Source organism: Micromys minutus (assembly GCF_963924665.1).
Source record: "Micromys minutus genome assembly, chromosome: 8".
NCBI lineage: Eukaryota > Metazoa > Chordata > Mammalia > Rodentia > Muridae > Micromys > Micromys minutus.
Window position 1 is genome coordinate 61,279,792 of NC_137977.1, and position 25,779 is coordinate 61,305,570.

At 45.0% G+C, this 25,779-nt stretch overlaps 1 protein-coding gene across 3 annotated transcripts in view; it reads right to left on the reverse strand.

Moving 5' to 3' along the window:
• The window catches only part of KATNAL2 (katanin catalytic subunit A1 like 2), a gene marked incomplete at both ends in the record, with an annotated part of 74,743 nt that overhangs the window by 412 nt on the left and 48,552 nt on the right, over window positions 1-25,779 (reverse strand). For all 3 annotated transcript variants that reach the window (XM_080919705.1, XM_080919704.1, XM_080919703.1), the window contains 6 exons: window positions 439-541; window positions 1,549-1,711; window positions 15,064-15,174; window positions 18,177-18,268; window positions 23,492-23,610; window positions 23,741-23,804. In XM_080919705.1, coding sequence (XP_080775831.1) covers window positions 439-541; window positions 1,549-1,711; window positions 15,064-15,174; window positions 18,177-18,268; window positions 23,492-23,610; window positions 23,741-23,804 — 652 coding nt within the window. The remainder of the gene's footprint in view (window positions 1-438; window positions 542-1,548; window positions 1,712-15,063; window positions 15,175-18,176; window positions 18,269-23,491; window positions 23,611-23,740; window positions 23,805-25,779) is intronic.

Here is a 25,779-nt window from a genome sequence, read left to right on the forward strand (position 1 = left end):
GTGCCAGAAAAAGAAAAGCCCAGACAATGAGGAGATAGATTATCATCAGCCAGCAATGTGAATCTTGCAGCAGAGTACACTGAGGATGACAATTTGATCAGAGCATATAAATGTAAATACCACAGAGCCTGGAAAACCAGGTACTGGGCTCCATCTGCTGGTAAGAGGCAGCAGGACTTTTGCACAAAAAGCATGTGCTCTGCCATTCAGCTAGATCTTGAGCCCATTTTAGTATATATACTTTGAGACAGTGTCTGGTTAAGTTGCCCAGGTTAGCTTTTGGCTCAGTATATAATCCAGGTTGGCCTTAAATTTGATCCCGCCTTAGTTCCTAAATGGTGAGGAAATCAAGCATGCACCACCACATTCTGCCAAGAGTTAGGATTCTTGAGCACAAACTTCCCTCCCAAGGCCCCAGCACTTTGACCCTAGCCATACCTGACTGGTGGTTTTCAAGCACACTGAAGATCTTTCGCACAGGCCGCATGGCTGCCTCCCTGCAGACTAGCTTAATGTCAGAGCCTGAGTAACCCTCTGTTTCCTGAAATAGTTCAAAGCCGGGCTCAGTTAGCAGGTGGAATGCTGGTGTCCTCTTCGTTCTGTAGGCAGGATCCAGTGTCTGAACGCCAGCTTAGCATTTTGTCCTCCCAGTTCACTACACCAGCATCCCTGGGTTAGCAACACTGGAGGGAGAGAAGGTGCTAACAAGTCCAGCTGACATGGCCATCTGGGTGACAGCTCCCTCATACCATCAAATGCACTGTGAGATGCTGGTGGAGGACTGAACCACCCAGAGTTGCCTAATGGGGCCCTAATCCTAAATCCAAGGCAACCAAATGAGGGTGTTTTGTTCTTGTGTAAATAAAGCCATTTCTGCTTTTGAGGGACTCAGTCAGTCTCCCCTCCCCACCCCCCCTCTCTCAGACAAGTCTATTCCTTCACTAACCTTAAAGAGCCATTCAACTGCCTATCCGGAATTCTGGAGTACACTGAAGACCAGCTGAGATATCCAGCCTCATGAACCTTACTTTAGTAGACAGCCATTTTTGGATGAGCTAAACCACAGTGTGTGTGTGTGTGTGTGTGTGTGTGTGTGTGTGTGTGTGTGTGTGTCTGTGTGTGTGTGTGTGCGCGCGCGTGCCCACCCTTATTAGTACAATTCCCAGTGAGGATTAACAGATATGTACCTTGCGTTTTCTCTGCAAAGGATTCATCAATTCATTAAGCACAGTAAGCCTCTGTGGACTCCCCTCTGCCCATTTTAGAAGTGGAGTAGCTGAGGCTCAGAGAGTAAATCACATCCCTAAGTAAATCACATCACAGCTGATATGCTGCGAGGCCAGGATTTGACTATAGGCTCCATGAATCTGAACCCTGGGCTACTCCCTGCAGCTCCTGTTTTCTGATTCTCTGTAGCCGGGCTCCTGGGGCCCATTTGTTGCTGTGGAGGGGCTCCACTACACTGCTGGGCAGGCTGGATCTTTTCTAAGAGCTGTAGTTTGGTGTATGTTGCCCCCATGACCTCTGCCTCCCCCTCAGACTGTCCACCTGACTCAGTACGCTGTATTCCAGCTCTGTGTGCAGCTCCAGGGCATGGTTCTTGCTCACAGGGGGCAGCCAGTGGTAGATCATGGCCTGTCTGGCCTCTTGGTTGGGGAGATCAACCAAAATCCTCTTCTCCAGGCGCCGTAACATAGCACAGTCCAGCTCCCTGTGTCACAAGAAGACAAATGGATGGAGCAGCAAGCAGTGCTTCAGACAGACAGACTTCTTACATTGATTGATTGAGCATGTGTGTGAGCGAGTGTGTGCATGTGTGTGTGTGTGTGTGTGTGTGTGTGTATGCACGCACATGTGTGGAGGTCAGAAAACAGAGTTTGGAAGTTGGTTTTCCCTACCCTGCAGATCCCAAGGATCAAACTTGAGGTCATCAGGCATGGTGGCAGCTGCCTGTACACAGAACCATCTCACTGGCCCTGATAACTATATTCTAAGTGTTTATCTCTATAAGAAGCAATTCTGTATCTTGACTGTCACTGTGTGTCTATAACTGAGTAGTTCCTGCAGTTACTACATGTTGCTTGAAAAATAATTTTTTAAGGTGTGAAAAGGAGAAGAAAAGAGACTGCACCTTCCAGACTCCTCATGTAGAGGTCCTTTCAGTGACAAGGGGATAAGACAACTTACAACCACTCAGCGTATGAGTACTTCATTGAGACTTTAATGTCAATTGCAGGACTTGGTCTTGCCAGTCCATCTCTGCTGGAGTGATCAGCCACCTTGCTCCACTGTTCTGGTGAACTCAGCACCAGTATCTGCTGCCACCAGGCCAGGTTTATACAACTTCACACTTGTAAATCATTTTTCTTATCTTTTTTAAAAGGTATATCTGGGTTTTTTTAAATTTCTTAAATGAATATGAATGTCCATCAAGAAGAGAGGATTGGATTGTGAGCCACCATGTGGTTGCTGGGAATTGAACTCAGGACCTCTGGGAGAATCACTGATACTCTTAACCGCTGAGTCATCTCTCCAGTCTCCTCCTAAACCCCTTAATGTGAATACTTCAAGTAAACAGAAAAGCAGAATATCAGAATGCAGTCCACCCACATACCTGCCATCTCGCATGAGCAGCAGATAACACTTGGCCACATCGGTCTCATGTGCAGTCTGACTCGGCATTTCTCAATAAAGTGCCTCACTAACCCCACTCTAACATCCGTGCACTTCTGAGAAAAGGGACTCTCATTCTTATCACCGAGACGCATGACACAGTAGGGACTGGCACAGCCCACGTTCAGCTTCTTCAGCCATGCCAAAATCTCTTTCAGGACTTCCCAACCAAATCCAATGACCCTGGACTGTGCACAGTCATGTCTCCTAAACCCACTTCTCACAGCCAAACTCTGCCCCCGCCTCGTAACAAGGAACAAGGCTCCCTGTGAAATGCCCCACTTCCTAACTGTGTGAAACATTTTCTGTTCCTCAGCTTCAGACAAAAGCTGGGACAAAGCTTCACTGGGTCCAGGGTACTCACTCCAGAGAGTCTGTTTCTCTGGAGATGTGTTTATTACAACACATCAGGATGCACGCCTGTCTGTCTCACCATCAGTGACGTGGAGTCACTCTCTGAGATCATCTGAGGATGACATAACTCTCCATCATAAAAGACACATCTTGTAATAAGTATTAAACGTTCTGTGTGCAAGCCTTTGACTCCCCATGGCTTCTCCATCTTCTATCCACTAGTAGTTACAGAAACTGTTCGTGACCTTTATTTGAAGGGATTATTATTCATACACACTTTTGTGTAGTGATTTTAAGTTGTTTTTGTCCCAGATATTTTAGTGGGGATGGCTGTGGCATTCTCAAGCACTGCCTTACAGAAGCTTTTTCTCCTCTCTATAGTGAAGCTGCTTGGTTACCACTTCAATTATTAGTGGTTCATTTTGTGTGTGACCTGTCAGTTCTTCATATGTTAAATTTCCAAACTCCTAGAAGTTGTAGAAATATTTAACTTTCTATAATAGAAATGAGGAAATGCTTGTATGTTCACCCACCTTAACTACTGATAAGATGTAACAAGAGAGTGGACCGTAACCCAGCACTCGGGAGGCTGAGGAGGACTGAGAGCGAGGGGGCAGCCTGAGCTACATACCTTTTCCGATATGGGAGAGGGTGGAAGGAGGGGCAAAAGGAGGACTTTAACTAAGATGCTACTTAAAGTTGAAAGGAGGTATGGTCACCCCATTTGTTTCTGTAACACCCTAAAAAGGGTTAGTAATTGGCATAAACCTACAAAAGCAAATGGAATAGAAGAATTGGTAACAACAACAAAATCTTCAAGATGGAAAGCTTACTTCACAGTGACAAGCAGTTTGTAAAATGTGAAAAGCTGCTCTCTAACTAAGCAGTTAGAAAAGCCAAGAAACAAGCGGCTCCGAACCACACACACAGCCCTCCCCACCAAGACACTGGGGGCTGGCAGCATCCCTTTCCTTTGGGGCTGTTAAAACTTGTTTAGGAAACAGATCACAATGTCTTCCCTGCATCCTATGGGAAGGGCCTGCCTCTGTTCCCCACACCTGACAGGGGCACAGTGGAGGGCCTCTGCTGAGAAACACTGAGCAGGTCGAGCAGGTCGGAATCTGTTTGCGTTGAAGGTAGCAACACTTCAACAATGATAGCTCTCACTCAACAGGGAGGCGCCAGCTTCCTGTCCTGAGATGGGCTGTTCCCAACCATCGATAACTCCCATCTCAGGAGATGTGATGCCCTGTCCTGACTTTCACAGGCACTAGGCATATATGTGGTTCATAGACAAACATGCAAGTACCAGACACATAAACGTAAGAGTTAAAAGTTGTGCCAGTATCTAGGAACAATGGCAGTGGCCACGCGGATGTACCTAGAAACCTTTCGAAAACTCTGAAGCCTTGAGTTTACATTTAATGTTACCTGTAGGAATAGCCCTTTATCTGAATACTGCCTTGTACCAGTAGGTCCAAGTATCTTTGTTCTACAAGCCACAGAAATCCTTTGGCTATGCCAATTTACAGATTTTCTTTGGTTTCCTAGCTCCATCATACTCAAAGGGAAGACTTTCTTAATGAGAGCATTAGTCTACAAGGCCAGCAGACCATTACCAGGAGTTCCAAGAAAAAGAACAAAGGAATCTCATGAAGAAGACAACTCCAGAGAATGTTTCAGATTCCTAGTAACAGGATTTCTATATTTTAAATGTTAATGAGACCTAATGTTTAAGCAGCATTTTCTAAATGACAGACACATTTCAAATATTTTATAGATGCTAATATATTTAGTTTTTACAACGGCCTCCTGATGCTGTGCTATTGCTGCTTACATTTTGAAGATGAGGAAACAAAGGATTAAAAAGTAAAGTAACTCAGGCCTGAAACTTGGAATGACCTGGGAAGGTGCCAGGGTGCAGCGCTGACATCGGCCGAGCTCAATGCCCGCTGACTCTCAAGTTGCATTGTGGAGAGATTTCAGAACACCAAGAACCAAGAAAGGACAAGTTTCCAGAGAGAAGCAACAAGTCACATACAATGTGCTAAACAGAACATGTCTCAGGCCACCCATGGCTGTCCATACTTGTCATTCTTGAGCTCAGGAAGCTGAAGGAAAAGGACCAAGTGTTCAAGATAAGCCTGGGTTACACAGCATGTACTGCCTGAGGCAGCGCATTAGATCTAATTAAAACAACAACACATTTTATTCATAACAACATGAGATATTAAAAGAGACTTTTAAGTTCTAAGGAAGAAAATAATTTCTGAGAAGAAAAATCTATAGCTTGGTCAAACTAAATAGATCAACAGTACAGATAGTTTCAACATGTGACGCCTAAACTATAAAACAAGCCAAAAATGGGTGGGATCCAACCACACAGAAGAGAGGGAAGTCACAGAGGGAAGCCAGGGTGGCAAGGGAGAGCTCAGGGTTCCCTCTGTGGGCAAGCGATTTAGTCTGGAGCTGGTTTAAAGGTTCAGAAAGATGTATCTGCAAGGAGAAGAACTTGATAGAATGGTCCACCGGAGAGTATTAAACAAGTATTGATTTAGACAGTTACCTAACTCTTGTCCCCATCTCATCCTGGGTGGCTTCTTTATAGGATGATCAAGACAAGAAAATCACATGAGGGGGTGGGAAGCAATCCTTCACTGCAGATGTCTGTATTGATCAACTGATGCCCTAAAGTGAGAGATTTACCTCAAAACTGCTTGTGGGCATGAAATAAGTGCAGCTGTCTGACAGCCGGGCCTGAGGAGTGCACTCCTGACAACATCAATAATCATAGAATCATATGAGAGAGGAAACGAAGGACAAATGGAATGTACCCAGAAATCACTCTTTATGCCAATACATTTATATTTTAAAAAATGTAACTTGTGGCCACCAGAAAAGGATCCTCCTGGCTCTTGCATAGATTCTACACTAGTTATTTTTGTTATGACTCCTTCCTCCTGGTTATTTGGTAACTTCTCTCCCACCAATGGTCACATCAACCAAAAAGCATGCGATGTAAAAGACATGAAACCCAGCGGGGCTCTCAGACTCCTGGCCATACTGAGCGTTCCCTTGGGCCAGGACGCCTTGGACCCGACAGCCTGAGGATCCGAATCAGACCTTTGGTTCCCTCCTCTGCCCTTGACTTTCGTCACCGCTGTTCTGTATCACCTGGAACTGGGGTCATTCCAAGACTCACTGCATGCAGAAACCAAGCCAACTCAAGCTTGTTTTCAATAGTTACCGGTACTTCAAGTTTAATCTATTGCAGTGTGCTCACAGAACCAGTATGCTGTAGACAAAATCTCTGCAGTCCATCCACAGCCGCCATAAACTGGATGGCTGTGTGACAAGAGCAGATTGAGCTGTGCTTGACAGAGAACAGGAACCAGAGATTCAAGTGCTGCCTTCTGAACTGAGCCCACATGGAAGGCCACACTTACACACTTCCCCAGACGGGTTCACTTGCTGTCCTTGAACCCAATTTCCATTCTAGTTCCAATGTGTACACGTGTGTGCCTGTGTGGTTTACTGGGTGCACTGCAGGGAGGAAGGGGGGCAGTAACTGCAGTGCTGCCGTGGGCATCTCCAATTCTTCTTCTTCATGTGTCCCTTCCACTTTGTCAAACCCAGAGCAAGTGTCCGAGAGATGTAAGTCTGGGGTGTCTCCTCTCATGGGAGAGGCCAGAGAATCCAGAGAGGGAGCCTGAGCAGAGCAGGGTCATCACTCTCTACTCATGTGTGAGCTCTAAGTATCACTTTCATGGAGTGAAAATCACCTCACATTACCTATTGATTACCCCACCCCAAAATCCGATACTAATAACCAAGGGGGAGAAAATCTAATGGCTCTCACCACAGCAAAAGAGTGAACAAGATCAGAAATCTTAAGTTCCCTTTAAAAACTCAATTGATTATTTCTGAAAAGATTTATTTATTTATTTATTTATTTATTTATCTATCTATCTACTTATTTATTTATCTCATGTAGGTGAGTACACTCTTCAGACACACCAGAAGAGGGCATCAGATCCCATTACAGATGGTTGTAAGCCACCATGTGGTTGCTGGGAATTGAACTCTAGAAGAGCAGTTAGTGCTCTTAACAACTGAGCCATCTCTCCAGCCCTAATTGATTATTTTTAAAATACCTTTAGAATGTACCATGGAACCCCCTTGGAGGCAGGGGCAAAGTTCTCAAATGCCAAAACAAAAAAAAAAACTAGACAAGACTAGATAGGAAAAGATGAAGGTATAGTTATTTGCCCCTTGGTTGCAATGGGTTACATTTTAAAGGGTTTGTGTGGGTCAACTCAGATTCAATAGAGGGAGCGTCAAGGCTTGCAACATCACTCGAACCCCTATATGGATGAAGGGCATATGCCCATTATGATAGCGTTGGCTGGAATGTTTCCACATTAGCAATGGAAGCCATCAGGAAAATGAGTCTCTGTACTGCACTTAGGGGAGGGAAAGTCTTCATGCATAGTTCAAAACTATTGGCTTCATTGTCACAGTCCCAGATATCTTAACCTGAGAAGAAAAATTAAGTCAAGATGGCTCAAAACCGGAAACAGTCAGATAACTATGTCTTTCTAATGGATCCCATTACATGACTCCCGTAGATAGCATCCATGTCATTCATCAAATTACAAAACATGCTACAACCACCATGAATGAAAATCAGAAGAAAAAAACCTAACAACAGAAGCACACTCCATTGATCAGAGAATAAAATAATGTTTAAAATAAGTAAGGAAAGAAAAGAGTGGATCAAAAATGTGAGCAAGAGACTTGCACGTGTCCCCCTGAAGACTAAAACCCTGGCTTTCCTACAATAAACAGCAGAGGCTTGAGAGGCCGGAAGAGGAGACCGACTCTGGGACCTCAGGACTTGGCAGTGCCATGGCAGCGAGGGTCCTGAGCTTGCTTCTCACCTGTCCTGATGGTTCACTGGAGAAACCCATAACTCAAACCTACATGGACGAAACACCAAGGGAAGGCTGCTCTCCCCAGCCTCGGGATCAGAAAAAGGAGATTTATAAGACAGAAACCTTTTTGAGATTAGCTATTCTAATCCAGCCAAGCCTTGCAGGAGATACCCCTCCCACGGAAGGGAAGGAAGAACGAGGGAGGGGTGGCAAGGAGGGAGCAGAGTCAACAGTGGGGAAACATAAAAAACAAATAAAAGCACTTCCCCCAAAAGGCCACTAACATAACGGAACTGTTTATAGAATTGAGCAAGTTTGCAAAGGTGAGCATCAAGCCTGGAGCACACAGAGGATCATGTAATATGAGTCCACCCACAGGGCAGTCCCGTGTCACCACCGCGTGCACCCCGAGCAGGGGCTGAGCACACGGAATCTCTACAGCTTGTTTCTGATTTGTTGGTTTGCTGTGCTGGATGATCCCAAGGCCTCTGTCAAACGCTAGGCTAGCACTCTGCTTTCCCGGCGGGGCCCTGCTTTTTGCCCAGTGAGAATTGACCTGTGGTTGACCACATTAGGAAAATGTAGACCTGCCCAAAGCCCAGAGCTGAAAGACAGAACCTCAAAGAGCACTTTTCCTCCCCCAAGTCCAGAATGCTGGTGGTTACTGTGCAAAAGAACCGGGGTTATGTTAATTGATCTTTTCCATTCACAAACATGAGTTTCTATGGGAACACCACACCAGGAAGGAGTATTCATATGGGAAGAAATCATTAATACACATGGTAGAAAGGCAGATATCCGAGGAGAGTTTTAAATCCTGTAGAAAATGGAAGAACAGTCCCAAGGGAATGGCCTGTGTGACACACTTCTCTGTCCACCTAAACAAGCCCGGACAGTTTCATTTGCAGAGCAGCGGTCTCTCGGCTCTTATGCTTTCTTTTGAATATTAGAAAAAAAAAAAATCGCCTCCTGGTATTTTTAGCCTGCAGCCTGGCTGTGCCAGTACCTGCTTTTGTCGAGAGTTCCTGGAGTGTCTAGGCATTTGGCAGGCAGTAAGGAAGGCGGGAGTGTCGGCTTGTAGCTCGCAGCCCCTGCACTTCATTGGTACGAGACACCGTAGAGTTAAATAGGCATCTCTAGATGGAATTTGCCTTAATAGCGCTGTTCATTCCCTCTGGACTGCTGGGCCTGGGCTTGTGAGTGTGCAGCAATCAAGGCAGGTCAAATTAGCCCTAATTTACTCACTGCGTTTCTCACATTGCCATTACATTAAGTGGTAATATTAAATGTGCAGCATTTTTTATGCCTTTCATTGCTCACTTACACATCTGATGACAGACACAGAGAAGTGGTTCCTTCTTGTCTTCTCTCATGGTACAGACCAGCCAAGGCGTGTGAGCATAAACTGTAAGCCTCCTCAGTGCTGAGTCAGCGGCAAACCACGGCCCAGTACCTGAATGGTGCTTTTGACAAGAACCTGCCCCAATTGCAAGGAATTCGATAATTTAGGGCTGAGTCTCCACACACACGTTCTGAATCAGTTATTTCTCCAGAACAGAATCCTTGAGGTAGATCCCACCCTTCCTCAAGTGGCATCCTGAGGCCAAGGAAAATCTTATTCACTAAGAATATCCCTTCTTTCCTTTTAAAAGGCTTTGACGATATATCACAGGGGGTTAAAATACAAAACCCTTTCATTCAGTAACCCCACCTCCAAGGACCTTCTTTCCTAAGGAGCAGAACTGTACCCAAAGGTACTTGTGCATGTGTGCACACTGGTCTGTGTATGCACACTGGGGGTGCATGTGCACATGTGTGTGTGGAGGCAAGAGGACCATCATGGGATAGCATTCTTCAGGTGACACCCCCCACTTCTTTGACAGAGCCTTTCACTGGCCTGGCGCTCATTAAGTAGGTTAGGTTGGCTGGCCAGTAAGCCCAGGAATACAAGGACTTTTCTGACTGAGCTCTCTCCCTAGTCCTGCTTACAGAGGCTTTCTTTGCAAGGACATTCATTTCAACGTTAGTTATTAATAGGGAAAGCTTGGGAAGGCCATATCTGCTCATTGGAAAGGAATGATTAAATTATGGCATAGTCCATGTGGGGGAATTTCTGGGCAGCCATTACCAAATCCAATTTTCAAGGATTATTTAATGACATTGGAAATGTTCTCACTGTAATGTTAAGTAATGAAGGCAAGACACTAGTGGGACTGCAAACTAGCACAGCTTCTACGGAAGGAAACTTGGCAGGCTATCCCGTAATTCCACGCCCTTTACCCTCCGCCCTGGCGGGTTTCCTTCCAGGAACCTATCCCAAAGCTGCACTGGCAGGGCACAGAAGTAGCACAGTGACACCCACTCCTTACTGCATCGCCATCGGCAATAGCAAGAGCAGCCCTGTCGCCATCACTGGGTGACAGACTGTGTGCATTCCAGACACACACAATGTTGTGCTACTTAACTAGAAATGGAGTAAGGAAGAATCTGGGCCCTTATTTGGAAAGACCTCCAGGATATTCTGGTATTTTGTACAGGACAGTTTATGTGGTATGCCACCTTTTGTGTATGAGACAAACACAAGCCATGTGAAGCTGCTGCCTGTAAAACACGCAACACCATTTATAATAAAACTTTTTTAAATAACTGGAAGTTTTAGATTACGAAATAATAAAAAGCTAGAGTAGTAACCATGGTTACTAAAGCATGTAAATCAGTAACCATTGTTTATTCTCAGTATTGTGCACGGGATTGTGGATGCTGCACTCTGGTACGGTTCATGGTTCAGTGGGTTTATTGACACCAACATCGACAGACATGTGAACAATGTGTTCACACTGTCATGTGGAGCCTCTGCAGCTCCATTATTATTTCATGGGACCACGGTCATACTGGCAGCCCATCGTCACCTGAGACACGTAGCACAGGGCTTCAGTATGTTAACAGATTATGAAATTAGCACCCAAAGCAGTTTTAGAACAAATATTCTCTCCACCCCCATCCCCTCATGTAGCTGAGACTGACTTCAAAGTCACCATGCTGCCAGCAATGACCTTGAACTCTTGACCCTCCTACTTACAGTTCCCAAGTGCTGGGATTGTCTGCCTGTGCTGTCACGCCAGGCTGGGATTGTGTTTCTTGATTGCATCAGGAGGCTACATTGAGTAAGAGACTTACAGCACCTAGCTGTGTACTCCTGTGATGGTGAATCTGAGCAGGTCTGTGAGGCAGGATTGGTTGAGAGACCGTATGGGAAAAGGTCTTGGGAAGACGCAGCGCTGTGCCGGCCCGCCGTTCCAGCAAGCCAACGGCCATGGCTGGACTACCTCGTCACTATCAGTTCTAGTCAATACCTCCTCCTGGTTTGTTTTCAGAGTCTAACTGTGGATTCCTGGCTATCCTGGAACTCACCAGGTAAAGCAGGCTGGCTGGAATTCACAGTTATGCCTGCTTCTGCCTCAGGAGGGATGGGATAAAAGGTGTGTTCAACCAGGCCCAGTACAAATCCTGTTTTATAACACACATACATTTTGTTGGTTCCAGCCCTCTAGAGAAATATAATACAAGGCACACAAGGACCTAGCTTTAATCGCCACACAATGCAGACAGTGTGTGGTGAGAACACAATGAAAATACGTAGCGTAGGCAAACGGCATGACTACTTGAAAGCACTGGTCATGAGCTCTGCAGTCTACAAGTGACGGCTCAAGGGAGTTTCTTTAAAACTCACGAACCCATCAGGGTAGGTATTGCCTTCCTGTAATCAAAAGAGCCAGGAGACAGGTAGGAGGGTCCAGAAAGGTCAGCTCTAGTATATACTAAGACTCAACCAACCCATACGAAAACCAGAATAAAAGTCAGGGACAAAACCTAATGGAATTGTATCAGACAAGCCTTGAAATTGTGGAACTGGTCAAAATTTCTGAAGTATATTTCTCAGTGTGGAGAAGTGGGGGAGGGGCTCACTCACTGCTGGTGCGTTGCCTGATTTTCTAGATTTCAGGGTAACCAAGCAAGTCCACAGGGTGAGAGAAGCCCTCGAGTGATTCTGAGAGACAGCTTATAGAGATCTGTCAACCAGAAGCACTGACAAGACTGTCACCTTCCTGATAAGTCGCATTACATCACAGTGATCACAAAGCCAGAAGAACAGGAGGTGAAAGGTCAGGGAAAGAGGTCATCTTGCAACTGAGGAAGAACAAGAATGTAACAAGGTTTTTCCCAAAGCTGTGTTCTTCCTAAGCAGAACAGAAAGGTTCTGTCCACACATTCAGGTAGGAAAGCTCGCTTCTCAGCAGACACACTCCTGAGTACACTCAGTAAGGTACACATTTCTGAACATGCTACTTTACGGCTCTAGGCCAAATGTTCACTCTTCAGAGAGTTCTCACTGAAACACAAAGAATAGCCCTGAAGTTTCATTACTATTATTTTTTTTATGTCCATGAGTGTTTTGCCTGCATATATGTCTATGAACCACATGCATGCCTGGTGCTAGAAAAGGTCAATAAGGGACACCAGACCCCCTGGGTCTGGAGTTTCAGATGAGCCACCACATAAGTGATAGGAATCGAACGTGGGTCCTCTGCAAGAGTAACAAGAGCTCTTAAGATGTGAGGCAACCTGGACCAGGAGATGCTACACTCAAGAGAGATGTACAATGAGAAACCAGACCACTGCGCCCTAACCCACAGATCAATCGGCATCAGCAAACGTGAGAAAATAAGACATTGCCCACCTCAGGATGTGATCCGGTGTGAAGCTCCCAACACTGAGTCAAAAATTTAAGGAAACAAACATGAAAGAACTGCTGAAGTGAATCACCAGCCTAGAGCACTTACAGCAGTAAGACCCTGGCAAGACCACAGCTGACCTTGGTCAATCAACACAGCCCAGCCCAGCCCAGCCCAGCCCAGCCCAGCACAGCCCAGCCCAGCCCAGCACAGCCCAGCACAGCCCAGTACAGCCCAGCACAGCCCAGCACAACCCAGCACAGCCCAGCACAGCCCAGCACAACCCAGCACAGCCCAGTACAGCCCAGCCCAGCCCAGCCCAGCCCAGCCCAGTACAGCCCAGCACAGCTCAGCACAACCCAGCACAGCCCAGTACAGCCCAGCCCAGCCCAGCCCAGCCCAGCCCAGCCCAGTACAGCCCAGCACAGCCCAGCACAACCCAGCACAGCCCAGCACAGCCCAGCACAGCCCAGCACAGCCCAGCCCAGCCCAGCCCAGCCCAGCCCAGCACAGCCCAGCCCAGCACAGCCCAGCCCAGCACAGCACAGCCCAGCCCAGCCCAGCACAGCCCAGCCCAGCCCAGCCCAGCCCAGCCCAGCCCAGCACAGCCCAGCACAGCCCAGCACAGCCCAGCCCAGCACAGCCCAGCCCAGCACAGCACAGCCCAGCACAGCCCAGCACAGCTGGGACTACTGGATTTACGAACAGGGCTCCCCACTCTTTCTGAAAAATGTGTGTTTAAGTCTCTCAAGGTATAGACCTGCCACACTCAGGAAGTTTAGAGCTTCATGCCCATCGGGTGAACACCCACGACCAGGCAACCAGCCGTATAAGGAACAAGATCTAAGGAGGTTTGGTCCTTTTCAAGATAAAGAGCCTTGGAAAGTTGGAAACAAGGACTCAAAGCAACAGAAAACAAAACAAAACCCACCGGCTAAAGCAAGCCTATTGTGTCCTTGCCTCAAGTACAAAGGGCACACCCAAGAGGTGCATTTATGTGACCTTGGCCTGTTTAACTTCTTAGGATTAAATAACAACTGTCCAGTGTGGCTTAATGGAATTTTAACGTGGGTGACCCCATTATGACGTTAGCCACTGCAATACCGTACAGAAACTTAGCCACTTATGATGGCTTCTAATAATGTTTATATGAACATATAAATGGCGATTCTCTGTTTATATATATTATATAAATATATATATAAATATATATATTTATATAATATATAATATATAAATATATATATTTATATATTATATATAAATATATCCTCAAATGTAAAATGCTAATCATCTAAGCATAATCAAACAAGTCTTACAAGTGTGTAAGAAATACAAATGTATTTAACACATGAACTGCCTAAAATTTGCCTTAGTCTCTTCTTGTTTGGAAGCCCAGATGATGAGCATGTATTACAGAAGAGCTGCCTGTCGGCTCTAATATAGAAAAGGAGCTGGGGAGGGTGAGAAGCCCCCCTCTGCTCACTAATGTTGACCACCATCTACCTCTCTTGACCCTGGACACCCTCTAAGAACGTTTCCTCACATCTCTCCTTTCCTATCCAGGACATAAAACATAATAATGGGGAAATGTTCTGAGAACTGTAAGAGGATTGTAACATTTTAAAAATATGTTCTCCAAGTAGACATTGTTTTCCCCTAGTCACCATTTCTTATTTCCCAATTCTTCTTCTAGAATTGTTCTTAAACCACTCTGGGATACGGTTTGAATAAAAGACTCTGAGAGTAGATTATATTTTCAATTAGAGATTATTTAGTTTTCTATTTACTATATGACATTAAAGGAAGAATTTTTCTACTAACTTAAGAAAGTTTAATTTTAATACCAATAAAATCAAAACATTATTTCTGGAATGTTCTTTGAGAACTGGAGATATTAAGTTCTTATAGTCCTATGCAAAACCTCTATTTGATTTTTAGAAACATGGTATATTCAGTCCTTATGCCCTAATTTCATTTCTGTTCTTTTAATAATAATATTTTTTGAAAGTCCAACAAAGGCAACTAAGGGAGAGATGGTTTCTTTAGCTCACAGTTCCAGGTTATAGTCCAGCGTAGGGGGTGGGGGGAAAACCACGGTCAAGAGCAGAGAAAGATGAATGAAAGAATGAGTACCCTTGATCACATCAACTTCTCTTACAGCTTAGAACCCAAACCCAGCGAGTGGCCCTGCCTACTTTTATGCAAGGTCTTTATATCTAAAGGAGACTGGTTCCTGTTCCCACCTACACCCAGTGTGGATTCAATTTGTGTAGAACTTCCATACCTCTTCCTGTAGCTCTTAAGTCACTGAAATCCCGTTCAGTGGGCTGTGAAAATGTGTGCGGCATGTTCTCTTGATGTCTTACCATGGCAGGTTCGAGGCTGCTAAGACAAACACGAGATCCTCCGAGCGCGCCAAGCCATCCATCTGCACCAGTAACTCCGTCTTCATCCGAAGGCTCCCCTCGTGTTCTCCCCTACGGAGACAAGGAGGAGACATGATTCCTCTTCCGGCAGAGCCTTCGCCCTCAGGACAAGAGTGGCTCTCACAGCAGTGGCCCTGTGACTGCAGATCAGGCTCTGTTCTGATAGCAAAGGGGTTCAAGAGAATGAGTGTTCCGGGTATTTTACATGAAAAGTAATCTTTAAAAAGTAAATAATGCACTGATGATGTCTAAACGAAAAGCAAAGACTGGCAGAGAACTAACTAAATAAATAATGAAATGGTTTGATTAAACATAACCCAATGTACCTACAGGCTCCGTTATTTAACCCTTTAAATGCCATAACTGCCAGGTGCGGGGATGCTCAGGCAAGAGAGCTGTCATGAGTTTGAGGCTAGCCTGGGCTACATAATTTCAGGTTCAATTGGGCTTTAAAAAGCAAATTTATTTAATTAATTGAAATGACATCATTGAAAATAATCCCTTCATATATAGAGTAGGCATAACATAGTTTTCATGTTTATTACTTGTGTGCATTTGTATATTGATAAAAACCCTACACTGAACTTGCTTTATTCTCTCCTAATGAGACACATGATAATGCCATAGGTTCGAATCTGTTTTCTGTACAGACTTGTGCTCGGCCACCATTACCATTGCCTGAGTCTCTTCCATCAGGAAAGAGCTCGCCAAAGAGAGCTGGACACTCGATGAGGTTTAAACCCAGGACACACCCAGCAGACTCTCCCTCACTTACATAGCTTTAGTTAGAAAAACAACAACAAAATGACTTTCTTAGCACAGCATTCACCCTGTCACGCACATGTGTGGAAGCAACCCACACTAGGTTTAGATTACACATTCTTCACCCCAGATGCTGGGGACCAACAGTGCTTCCGTTTGATTTTTGGTTTTTGGTTTTTTTTTTTTGTTGTTGTTGTTTATTTATTTATTTTTTTTGCAATGTTTGCATATACATAAAAAGTCATATTGGGGATAAAACCCACATCTAAGTATGAAACTAACTTGTATTTTCACATAGCATATGTGTTTTCATGTAGCATGAAGATACTTTATATGATATTTTATCCCTTTGCATATGAAACAAACTTCTGCGGGGCAGGATTTCCCTCTGTCTGCCAGCTAAGGACAGTCAGACTGGGTCAGTTCGGATGCTGCTTGTTCTCGTTGGTGGCGCTCGAACTGTGTGTGGCTTGTAGTATCTGCAACCCTCGCTGCCAAGAGCAAAGCTTTCCATGTGTTCACATGTGCATGTGCTAACTTTAGGGTAATTGTCCGTATGTTTACACAATGAACATGTGATAGCCCAGGGTGTGACTTCAAAACAGCTGCCCTTACTTTTTGTCCGTTTTTTTATCTTCTGAGATATGGTCTCACTATATGGCCTTGGCTGCCCTGGACCTCACTGTGTAGACCACCAGCCTGGCATCAAACTCACAAAGACTTGCCTGCTTCTGCCTCCCAATTGCTGATTAAAGTGTACACAATCATGGTCGGCCTTGTTGCCCTTATTTCTTAAACTGGATCTTCAAATCCCAGATAGGGACACTGAAATTTAGGGTGAGCGTGGATGAAATGTTTGCAGCTGGGATGGTAGAGGAAAAACCAAATTAGTGAAATGTAGGCTCCAGGGAGGGTGACCTACCGGGTAGGCAAAAGGCCACCACTGAAGTTAGGCAGGCGAGGGAGGCCTGTCTTTCCAGTGGGCGAGAGAGCTAGAGTGTCGGGGTCTCCTGCTTGCCTTGTAGCTGTTGCTCCTGTCAGGGAGCGAGGCAGAGGGCCGAGGCTTGGGTCTGCGTCTGACAAGGCATGGCTCAGTGAGGCTAGGTCAGTGACCCATTTCAGTGAAAGCCCCAGTCACCTTGGCTGCATCCTCATCATTACAAATGGGAAAATGCTTTCCAATGAGTCTAACACATTATTTGCTAATTCTACTTTTATATTTCCAACAAGCAACATCTTTGCTTTTTATTGCTATTGGCTTTGTATTGATAAATACAAAGAATTTTCCAGACACCTGTTTTTGTTTCTCCTGTTAGAGGTGCCAAATTTAATGAAAAGTTTTTCTTTTAAAAAAAATTACTGATTATAACAAATCAATCAAGTTGCTAAAGTGCTTTTGTAGCAAACCTGGGTTCCATTCCTAGCACTGTGTAATCACACGTGGAGTCCCACACTTGGGAGGTGGAGATAGGAGAATCAAAAGCTCAAGGTTATCCTAAGCTATATAGTGAGTTCTGAGCCAGCCTAGGATACATGAGAATGAACACTAAGGATGTTGGAGGAAAACTATACAGAAACCTACTATTTCATACATATACATACATACACTCACATACATATACACACCCATATATACATGCACACATGCACATACATACACATAAAAACATGTTACATGCACTAGCACACACATAATACATGCCACATACACTCACAAAACCAAGCAAGCAGGCAAGCAAACAACCCTACTTGGCTTTTAGAAAGTATAACCCAAAAGCATTTGTAACTGAGAGGTTCTCCTTCCTGATAGGGACATTTTCCGACACTTTAGAAATAATGTCAGAGAATCACCAGTGTCCCTGGCCTCGAGGACCACCTCCAGAGAATGGCGTGCAGAAGCAGCCTGTCCTGAGGCTTCATGGGCGAGTCTGGGTCCCCACTGACAGCCCTCTGGCTGAGAGGAGGTTATTCTGAGGCAGCCAGGCTGTCATGGCAGCCTGGGATCCTGAGGCTGTGTGACCTTCAGGCCTGAAAGCCACTCTGTGGGGAAGGGGGGAAGGGGGAGATGATATCTCCTCTGGTTATAAAAACTATCAAAATCAGCTCCTCAGTTAAGAGGATCTGAGTTAAAGGAAGACCTTTCCATGCGCCTGCAGAAATTCGGTGGGCTAATTAGTAGGCTCATTCTGCTGGTAAGTGTTGATGGACTTCCAACCATCACACTTACAAAGAGGGGAGAAATGATGACGGCAACACAACAGAACACAACACGACACAACCCTGACTGTTACCCAGGAGTCATGCCTCTCTGACTCATCACCGACTCCAGCTCATCCAGGAAGATCGTGGACGGGGCATGATACCTCGCAAGTTCAAATAGCACCTGAGTGGGGGAAAAGCAGAGGCAGGTTCAAATTTATATTAAGTTAGTCCTTGTCGCACACTTAGACTTTAGTCCTCAAATGCTCCCAGTTTACGAGTTTAGAATTATGCTAATACCCATCCACCCTACACCAGTACTCGGAGGCAACTTTATAACCAGCACCGTTACTTCACCCTAGTTCCACCCTAGGAGGTTGGATGCAGTGCAATATTTCCATTTATTGATAAAATTAGAGCCAGAGAAAGCAAGTGGCTAGTTCAAGGTTATGAACAAAAATTGTGAGAGCTGAGATAAAATTTGTTTCCCAAGTTTCTGTTGCCTAGTTAACACCTGGGGAAGCACACACTGCCAATAACATGTTCCACATGGACACAAACATTCTTAGAACATGTAAGATCATGTAGTAACTTTTCCCTTTTCGTCTCTGGGGACAATAGGGTTGTGCTCAGGAGGAAGGGGTGCAGGTAAAGAACAGTCACGGGTAACAAGCTGAAAATGTCCTTCTCTGTTCTCCATGTGATCCCTCAGGACCCTCACCCCGCCTCAGAACTGCCTGCCAGGATCAGGTTCTGCGCATCTTTGTTTGGTTGTGATTGCTGGTGGGGTTTTATTGTTAAGTTCAGACAGCATAAGCTCCACTGGAACTCACAACATAGCTCAGGTTGGCCATTGAACTCAAGGTGATCCTCCTGCCCTGCCTCCTGAATACTAGAGAATCCAATTCTCCAAAGCAATTCTTGATTGAATAAGATGTTCTGTGCCAGAGTAAAATATTATAAACTGAACAAGAAAGCAGCCAGCAAAAGAACAGACATAAAAACAAAATGAAGAACTCGACAGGGAGATATAGTGCTGGGAAACAGCCTAAAGACTCAAATCTTTTTTTTTTTTTTTCTTTTCTTTTTTTTTAATCCTGCAACTGATCTCTTGAGCACCATATACAGTTCTTCACTGCTGACTGGAGAATGCAACAGAGATTTGGGGAAGAGCAGAGATTCTTCTGTTGCCATGGAGGATTTAATCTCCATGTCACTTATTATAAGGAAAACATCGCAGGATAAGAGGGGAAAGGCTGGAGTGTGGCTTTCAGGAGCATCCACATCAGAATATCCCTCTGAGAACTCCCGTCACTGAGAAAAAAACTCCCTCACCTTCCCTGTGACTCAGCATATGCTGAGTTCAAGGTGGTGTGTCCATACCCCTTCAGAGAATCCTGGCTCATAGGACCTGGCTCCTTCTCATAAACAGAGAAGGTTGGGGCATAGCTACTTCCTTTCCTAGATTCCCTCTTGGACAAAGGAGGAAAGCTGCTAGAGACTCAAGAAATAAAGGGACCTTAGGAACTTACAAAGCTCAGAGAATAAAAGGAATTTACTAGGCTCAGGAAGTAAAGGGAACTTACAAGGCTCAGGAAGTAAAGGGAACTTATAAAACCCAAGGAAGGCAGGAAATTTAAAGAGTTCATGGAATAAAGGAAACTTGCAAGGCTCAGAGAGTAAAGGGAAATTACAGGCTATGGAAATAAAGAGAACTTACAAGGCTAAGGGAGTCAAGGAAGTTTACAAAGCTCAGAAGCTTCTGAAATACAAGATTCACAAGGCCGATCTTCGTGGTTATAAAAGCATGAACAACTGGTCTGAGAGGAGATTCGGTTATTGCTGGAGCTTCCTGAAAATTGTTCAGGAAACAGCAGGGATGCAGCTTCCATGAATCACCCCTATGTTAGGTAGGCCTCATGGGCTATAGATATCTTTACTTATATGATCATTATGCCTTAATCAACCTACTGGTTGAGTAGGCTAGACTTGAATTTGTTCACACCTCCTCAGCAGAAGTCATGACTCCAGGCAGTGCTAGGGGACTTATCACTAGCACCTCTCTGACACAGTGGAGACCAGCCAATTAGGAACAAGTAACTTATCTTCCTTGTTGCAAAAAAAGAAGCTCAATTGTATGTGATGTTAAAAGTGATTACAATAGCAGCTAAATCTACCCAGTGAAAAGGAGGTTACTAAACCCCTAGATCAGACCCAGACACAGTTTTAAGGAGCTCACTGAGGCATAGGCCAAGAGCTTCTCCTACAAATGAAGTTAGAACTAACTGTAATCAGGGCTTAGGTCTACATATCGCTCAGATTGCTGAGTTTCCATTTCCAGAGAACAAATAGAATCCTGGTAAGTGCTTCTAGAAGCATTAAGTCTAAAACGTCCAGGGTGCTTAGAGGAGTTAAATCCCAGGGTGGAGTACGGGGGGGGGGGGTAACAATCATCAACAGGTGTGTGCATTTGCTAAAGAGATCACTCAACTGTTCAGTAGTGCTTAACTCCTAAGGGGCAGGAGCATTAGGCAAGGAGGGAGGTTCACAGCCTAAAGGTTCCCTATAAATAACCCCTTAATTGGAACAGAAAAAGAAACAAATGGGAGGAAACACTTTTCTGATTAGGGGAAGGTCCTCAAGGGTTAGCTTTCTCTAACATCCTTTCCAGGAAGGAGCTGACAGAATGCAAAGCTCTCCAGGTGAGGATCCCCCCAATGTCAAAGACAAGCTCTCCAGGTGAGGACCCCCCAATGTCAAAGACAAGCTCTCCAGGTGAGGACACCCCCCAATGTCAAAGACAAGTTCTCCAGGTGAGGACCCTCCCCCAATGTCAAAGACAAGTTCTCCAGGTGAGGACCCCCCAATGTCAAAGACAAGCTCTCCAGGGGAGGACCCCCCCAATGTCAAAGACAAGCTCTCCAGGTGAGGACCCCCCCAATGTCAAAGACAAGCTCTCCAGGTGAGGACCCCCCCAATGTCAAAGACAAGCTATCCAGGTGAGGACCCCCCAATGTCAAAGACAAGCTCTCCAGGTGAGGACCCCCCAATGTCAAAGACAAGCTCTCCAGGTGAGGACCCCCCCAATGTCAAAGACAAGCTATCCAGGTGAGGACGCCCCAATGTCAAAGACAAGCTATCCAGGTGAGGACCCCCCCAATGTCAAAGACAAGCTATCCAGGTGAGGACCCCCCAATGTCAAAGACAAGCTCTCCAGGTGAGGACACCCCCCCAAAGTCCAAGACAAGCTATCCAGGTGAGGACCCCCCAATGTCAAAGACAAGCTCTCCAGGTGAGGCCCTCCCCAAATGTCAAAAACAAGGAAAAACTAACTTCCAGAAGGAAATGAGATGGAAATAGGAAATAAGATCTTTCAAGACTAGCAGAGGATACCAGGTTCTTCTTGAATATTTTTCAAATGCTTAAAATTAAATGTATTTTTCATTTAAAAAAGAACACATAAGTACCTTCTAAAGTACTTTGTAAAACCCTGCAGTCAGAGCCTGAGAGATGGCTGGGTCATGCTTCCCATGTGAACATAAGGATATGGGAGACATATTCTAAAGCAAAGATAAACATGCTTTCATACGTTTCTCTTAAAGTTAGTTCCTTTAATATATGATAAAGGGGAAGAAAAAGTCAGGGAGGAATCATTGCCTCGCTCCTAGGATTCTGACAAAGTATTACTAAGGCAGAAAAAAATAGAACTAAATAATACTCACGGGAGAGGAGCACTCCTGTGATTTGGTGTTTCTAGCATTTAACACTGAACAAAAACCATTTTGTCTCCTCTATCTTTGTGTATGTGTGTGTGTGTGTGAGTATGTGAGTGTGTGTGTGAGTGTGTATGTGTGTGTATATGTGTGTGAGTATATGTGAGTGTATGTGTGTGAGTGTGTGTGTGAGTGTATGTGAGTGAGTGTGTGTGTGTATGTGTGTATGAGTATGTGTGAGTGTGTGTGTGAGTGTGTGAGAGTGTGTGTGTGGGGTACCTAAGGCTTGTCTGGGAAGTCTGGGATCTTTCTTTGAGCACTTTTTCATATCTTATGCTCATGGTTCAAAACTCTTCATGTCAGGACACGAATCTATCTGTTCAGGGGAGGGTATCTTTTGTGAGCTGTACTACTGTTACTCAATACACAAAAACTAAACACACATATTCCAAAGAGTTTTAGGCTGAGAATGACTGTAATTAACTGAATCTCAAGCCTCAGGAATAGGGGTAACCAGAACCCTGGGGATACACACATGTAAAATCAGATAGACAGGAGTCCTGTGGATGTGACCTGAGTTAGCATGGTGATATACACCTATAGTCCCCTCACCTAGAAGAAGGAGGTAATCCCAGAAGGATCATGAGTTCAAGGCCAGCCTGGGCTACATCTACAAAAAGACCTTGTCTCAAAACACCACCACCACAGTAAACAAAATAACAGGAGAGGAGACCAGAGTTGAAGGGGTGATGAAATTTCATAAAAACTTCAACTTGAAAACAATACTAAAGGGCTAGGGACCTAACTTAGTGTTATAGCATGTGCCTGGCATACATAAGGCCTGCACTTAATCCCCAGAAAATGAATGAATGAATAAATAAATAGTGGACATAATAAATAATAGCTGGGGTTTTATTTTTTAAGACCAACCCTTTTAAAATATCCCATTACACCTTCTAAGCAGTCTATAATCACTGGGAAACTAGTGTTTACGAGGAAGCATCATTCCAGGGTAGCATTTTAGGATAATTCTTGTCAGAAAGAATATTTTCCATTCACTTAGAATTGATTACTTATCAGTCCTTCTCCTGCGGGCGACGGTCTAGCATGATTTCTGGCAAGGCCCCCTGGAGGAGAGCTGTACATCATAAGCGCTGTTCTCTTAAAGTGACAGGAAGACACAGCAAAGCATTATGGGGCCGAGGGCCGGGATGAGACATTGTATCGGTGGAAAGTCCTTCAAGGAAACAGTGCACACTGTGTGGGCATTGAGCACCGCAGCAGAGCATCCAAAAGAATAATTAAGTTTTAAGTCTCGCGGTCCTCCAGAGTACAGTGTATGGTCTGGCACACCACAGCGGCCTCTCACTAAGCGTTAACTGGATGTACTGTGTATGCTTAATAATGGATGTTTCTTGAGTGGAGCAAACACTAGGCCACTTTAGAGACTTTTATTCTAGCTTTTATTCCGAAATTGCATGAATCAAAAAAGGACTGTTGGTGAAGTTCCAAAGAAGGGAGTCTATGCTTCTCTGACAGGGATATGACTAATAGCCACGTGTAATAGTCAATCCATTTCCTAGGCTTTGATAGTCACAATCAAAATGTAACCTAAGATACATGTCACCTTAAAACAAACATGCTCGAACAGAATTTAGTTCTTGGTAGTCTTTTAAGAACATAAGAGTTCCTACCCGGACCAGTTTTTCGGAATCTCCTCTCCATTTGCTAACAATGGTCGATGCGGAAATGTTAAAGAAGGTTGTTTTGCACTCAGTGGCCACAGCTTTGGCCAGTAAAGTCTTCCCTGTGCCTGGGGACACATGAGCATAAACGTGAGCGGGTGCTCCTCGCCTCGCTGACAGGCAGAATCCGGGCTCCCACAGGCAAAGATAGAGGGGCAGCACGCTCACAGCACACACACTTCAGAAAGATGTGTTTACCTGGGGGGCCGTAAAGCAGCAGTCCTTTCCACGGGGAAAGAATTCCTGTGAATAGCTGTGGATACTTGGAGAACAAAGAAGAAGGGTGTGAATATGTCTGCCCAGCCTCGCGGTCGGGGCACTGGCGTCCGTGCACAGCAGCCCACCCAGGACCCAGGCCCACTGTGTGCTTCTCTTCCTGTATGTTGTGTATCCCAAAGGCGTTTTCACAATGGGCAAAAATGCTTGACTTAATTTTTGTGGCTTCTTAAAAGCAAGCAAGTAAGCAAGCAAGCAGAAAGGAAAGAAAGGAAGGAAGGAGGAAGGAAGGAGGGAGGAAGGGAGGGAGGGAAGGAAGGAGAAAGGAAGGAAGGAGGGAGGAAGGGAAGGAGGGAAGATGGAAGGAGGAAGAAGGAAGGAGGAAGGAAGGAAGAGAATGGTATATGCAGCTATTGTTTTCTCGGTGGCAATAGTTATTTCTTCTGGATATAATGTCCTTCCCCACTAAGTTCTCTATGTGGAACATTTAGCTCCTTTTTAAAACTATAAAGCAGACACAAATCCAGGATGAATCCTAAAACTAGCTCACGAGGGTGTTTGCCCAGGTGGAGCTATGGCAAAGTCTACTGTGAAGACTGGGGACCCCCACTCCCAGAGGATGTGCACAGACTTCAGCTGAGTCTCTTCCATCAGTTCAAGTTCAAACCTCCTAGGAGCCACACAGTCTCACCGTGCCACACGGTCTCACCATGCCACATGGTCTCACCGTGCCACACGGTCTCACCATGCCACACGGGGAGAAGGGGATAATACCACAGAAATGACACATCTAGAAAGGTGAGGGCTATAGCCCTGTGGTAGATCTCTTGTCCACACATTAAAGGCCCACGGGTTTGTACCCCAAACACACACACATTCACACACACACACACACACACACACACATCCAGAGTGCCAATGAAATGTTCTATCCTTTTAAACGGTCTATGCTATGGTTTCTCTCCTAGTTCTGATACCAATATATTTCTTACTCCTATCTGAGCAGAAAAAGAGGGGGAGAAAGATAAAAAGATTTGTTCCCTTAGAATTAAAGTACCCCCAAATCAAAAGCTTCATGGAGTCAGCAGTAGTAATATGCAGTTATAGGTTGTCTGTTTTTATGAGTATGTAATCCCGACCTTAGCAAATTATAGTTGCCAGCCCCAAATTCTGTATAGCTGCTCCCAAAAGAAGAAGGCAGATTGTTTCTCCACCCTCTCATCTGGGCCTGGCCCTCTGACACTTTCCAGCCCAATAGAATGCTGGGAAACATAAAAGAGGGTTTGAAAATATAAGGAAAGTAAATGGGATAGGAGCTATGAGAAAGCTCACACAGTAGAACTTGATCTTTTTTCCCCTTTCTAAGAGCCATGTGAACAAGACTGAACTTACTTATTATAGGACAAAGCTATATAGAAAGAGCCTGGCTGCATATGTATCCCAACTTCTCCCCCAATCTTCCCAGCCACTTTGGCTGATGCCCTACGCATGGGATAGAGCAAGGTAAATAGTATCATGTAGATAGTATTTGGATCTAGCTGGATTGAGGCTGCCCACTCACTGAAGCACAATTTTGTTTTAATAATTGTTGTTTTAAGGCCCTGAGTGAGAGGGCAGTCTCCTCTCCCCTCTTGAAGAGTACTGCCTTTTCCATTTGCCCAGCTGTTCTGTGAGAGATGCAGAAAACAGTCAGAAGTAGTGACAACAGCATCTGTGCCCTGCTGGCCATGGCTCTGGAAGGGACGGTTGGGTCTTCAAGAGAGACTAAAGCCACACCCCTAAAGGAGACTGGGGGTTAGGGATCTGTGGGGATCTACAGAAACAAAGTGAGAGGCTTCTCTCCTGGGAGGTGTGTCAACTACACTTAGTGCACTGTTCGGATGGCAAACTAATGGGCCAAATGCTTAGCATTTGAAAAAATATATATCCACGATTGCCTTTGTGCAGACACTCGATGTGAACCAATAAGAATGTGTTTTTTAAGAAGGGTTTATTTTTTGTTTTATGTATTAGTAAGCACA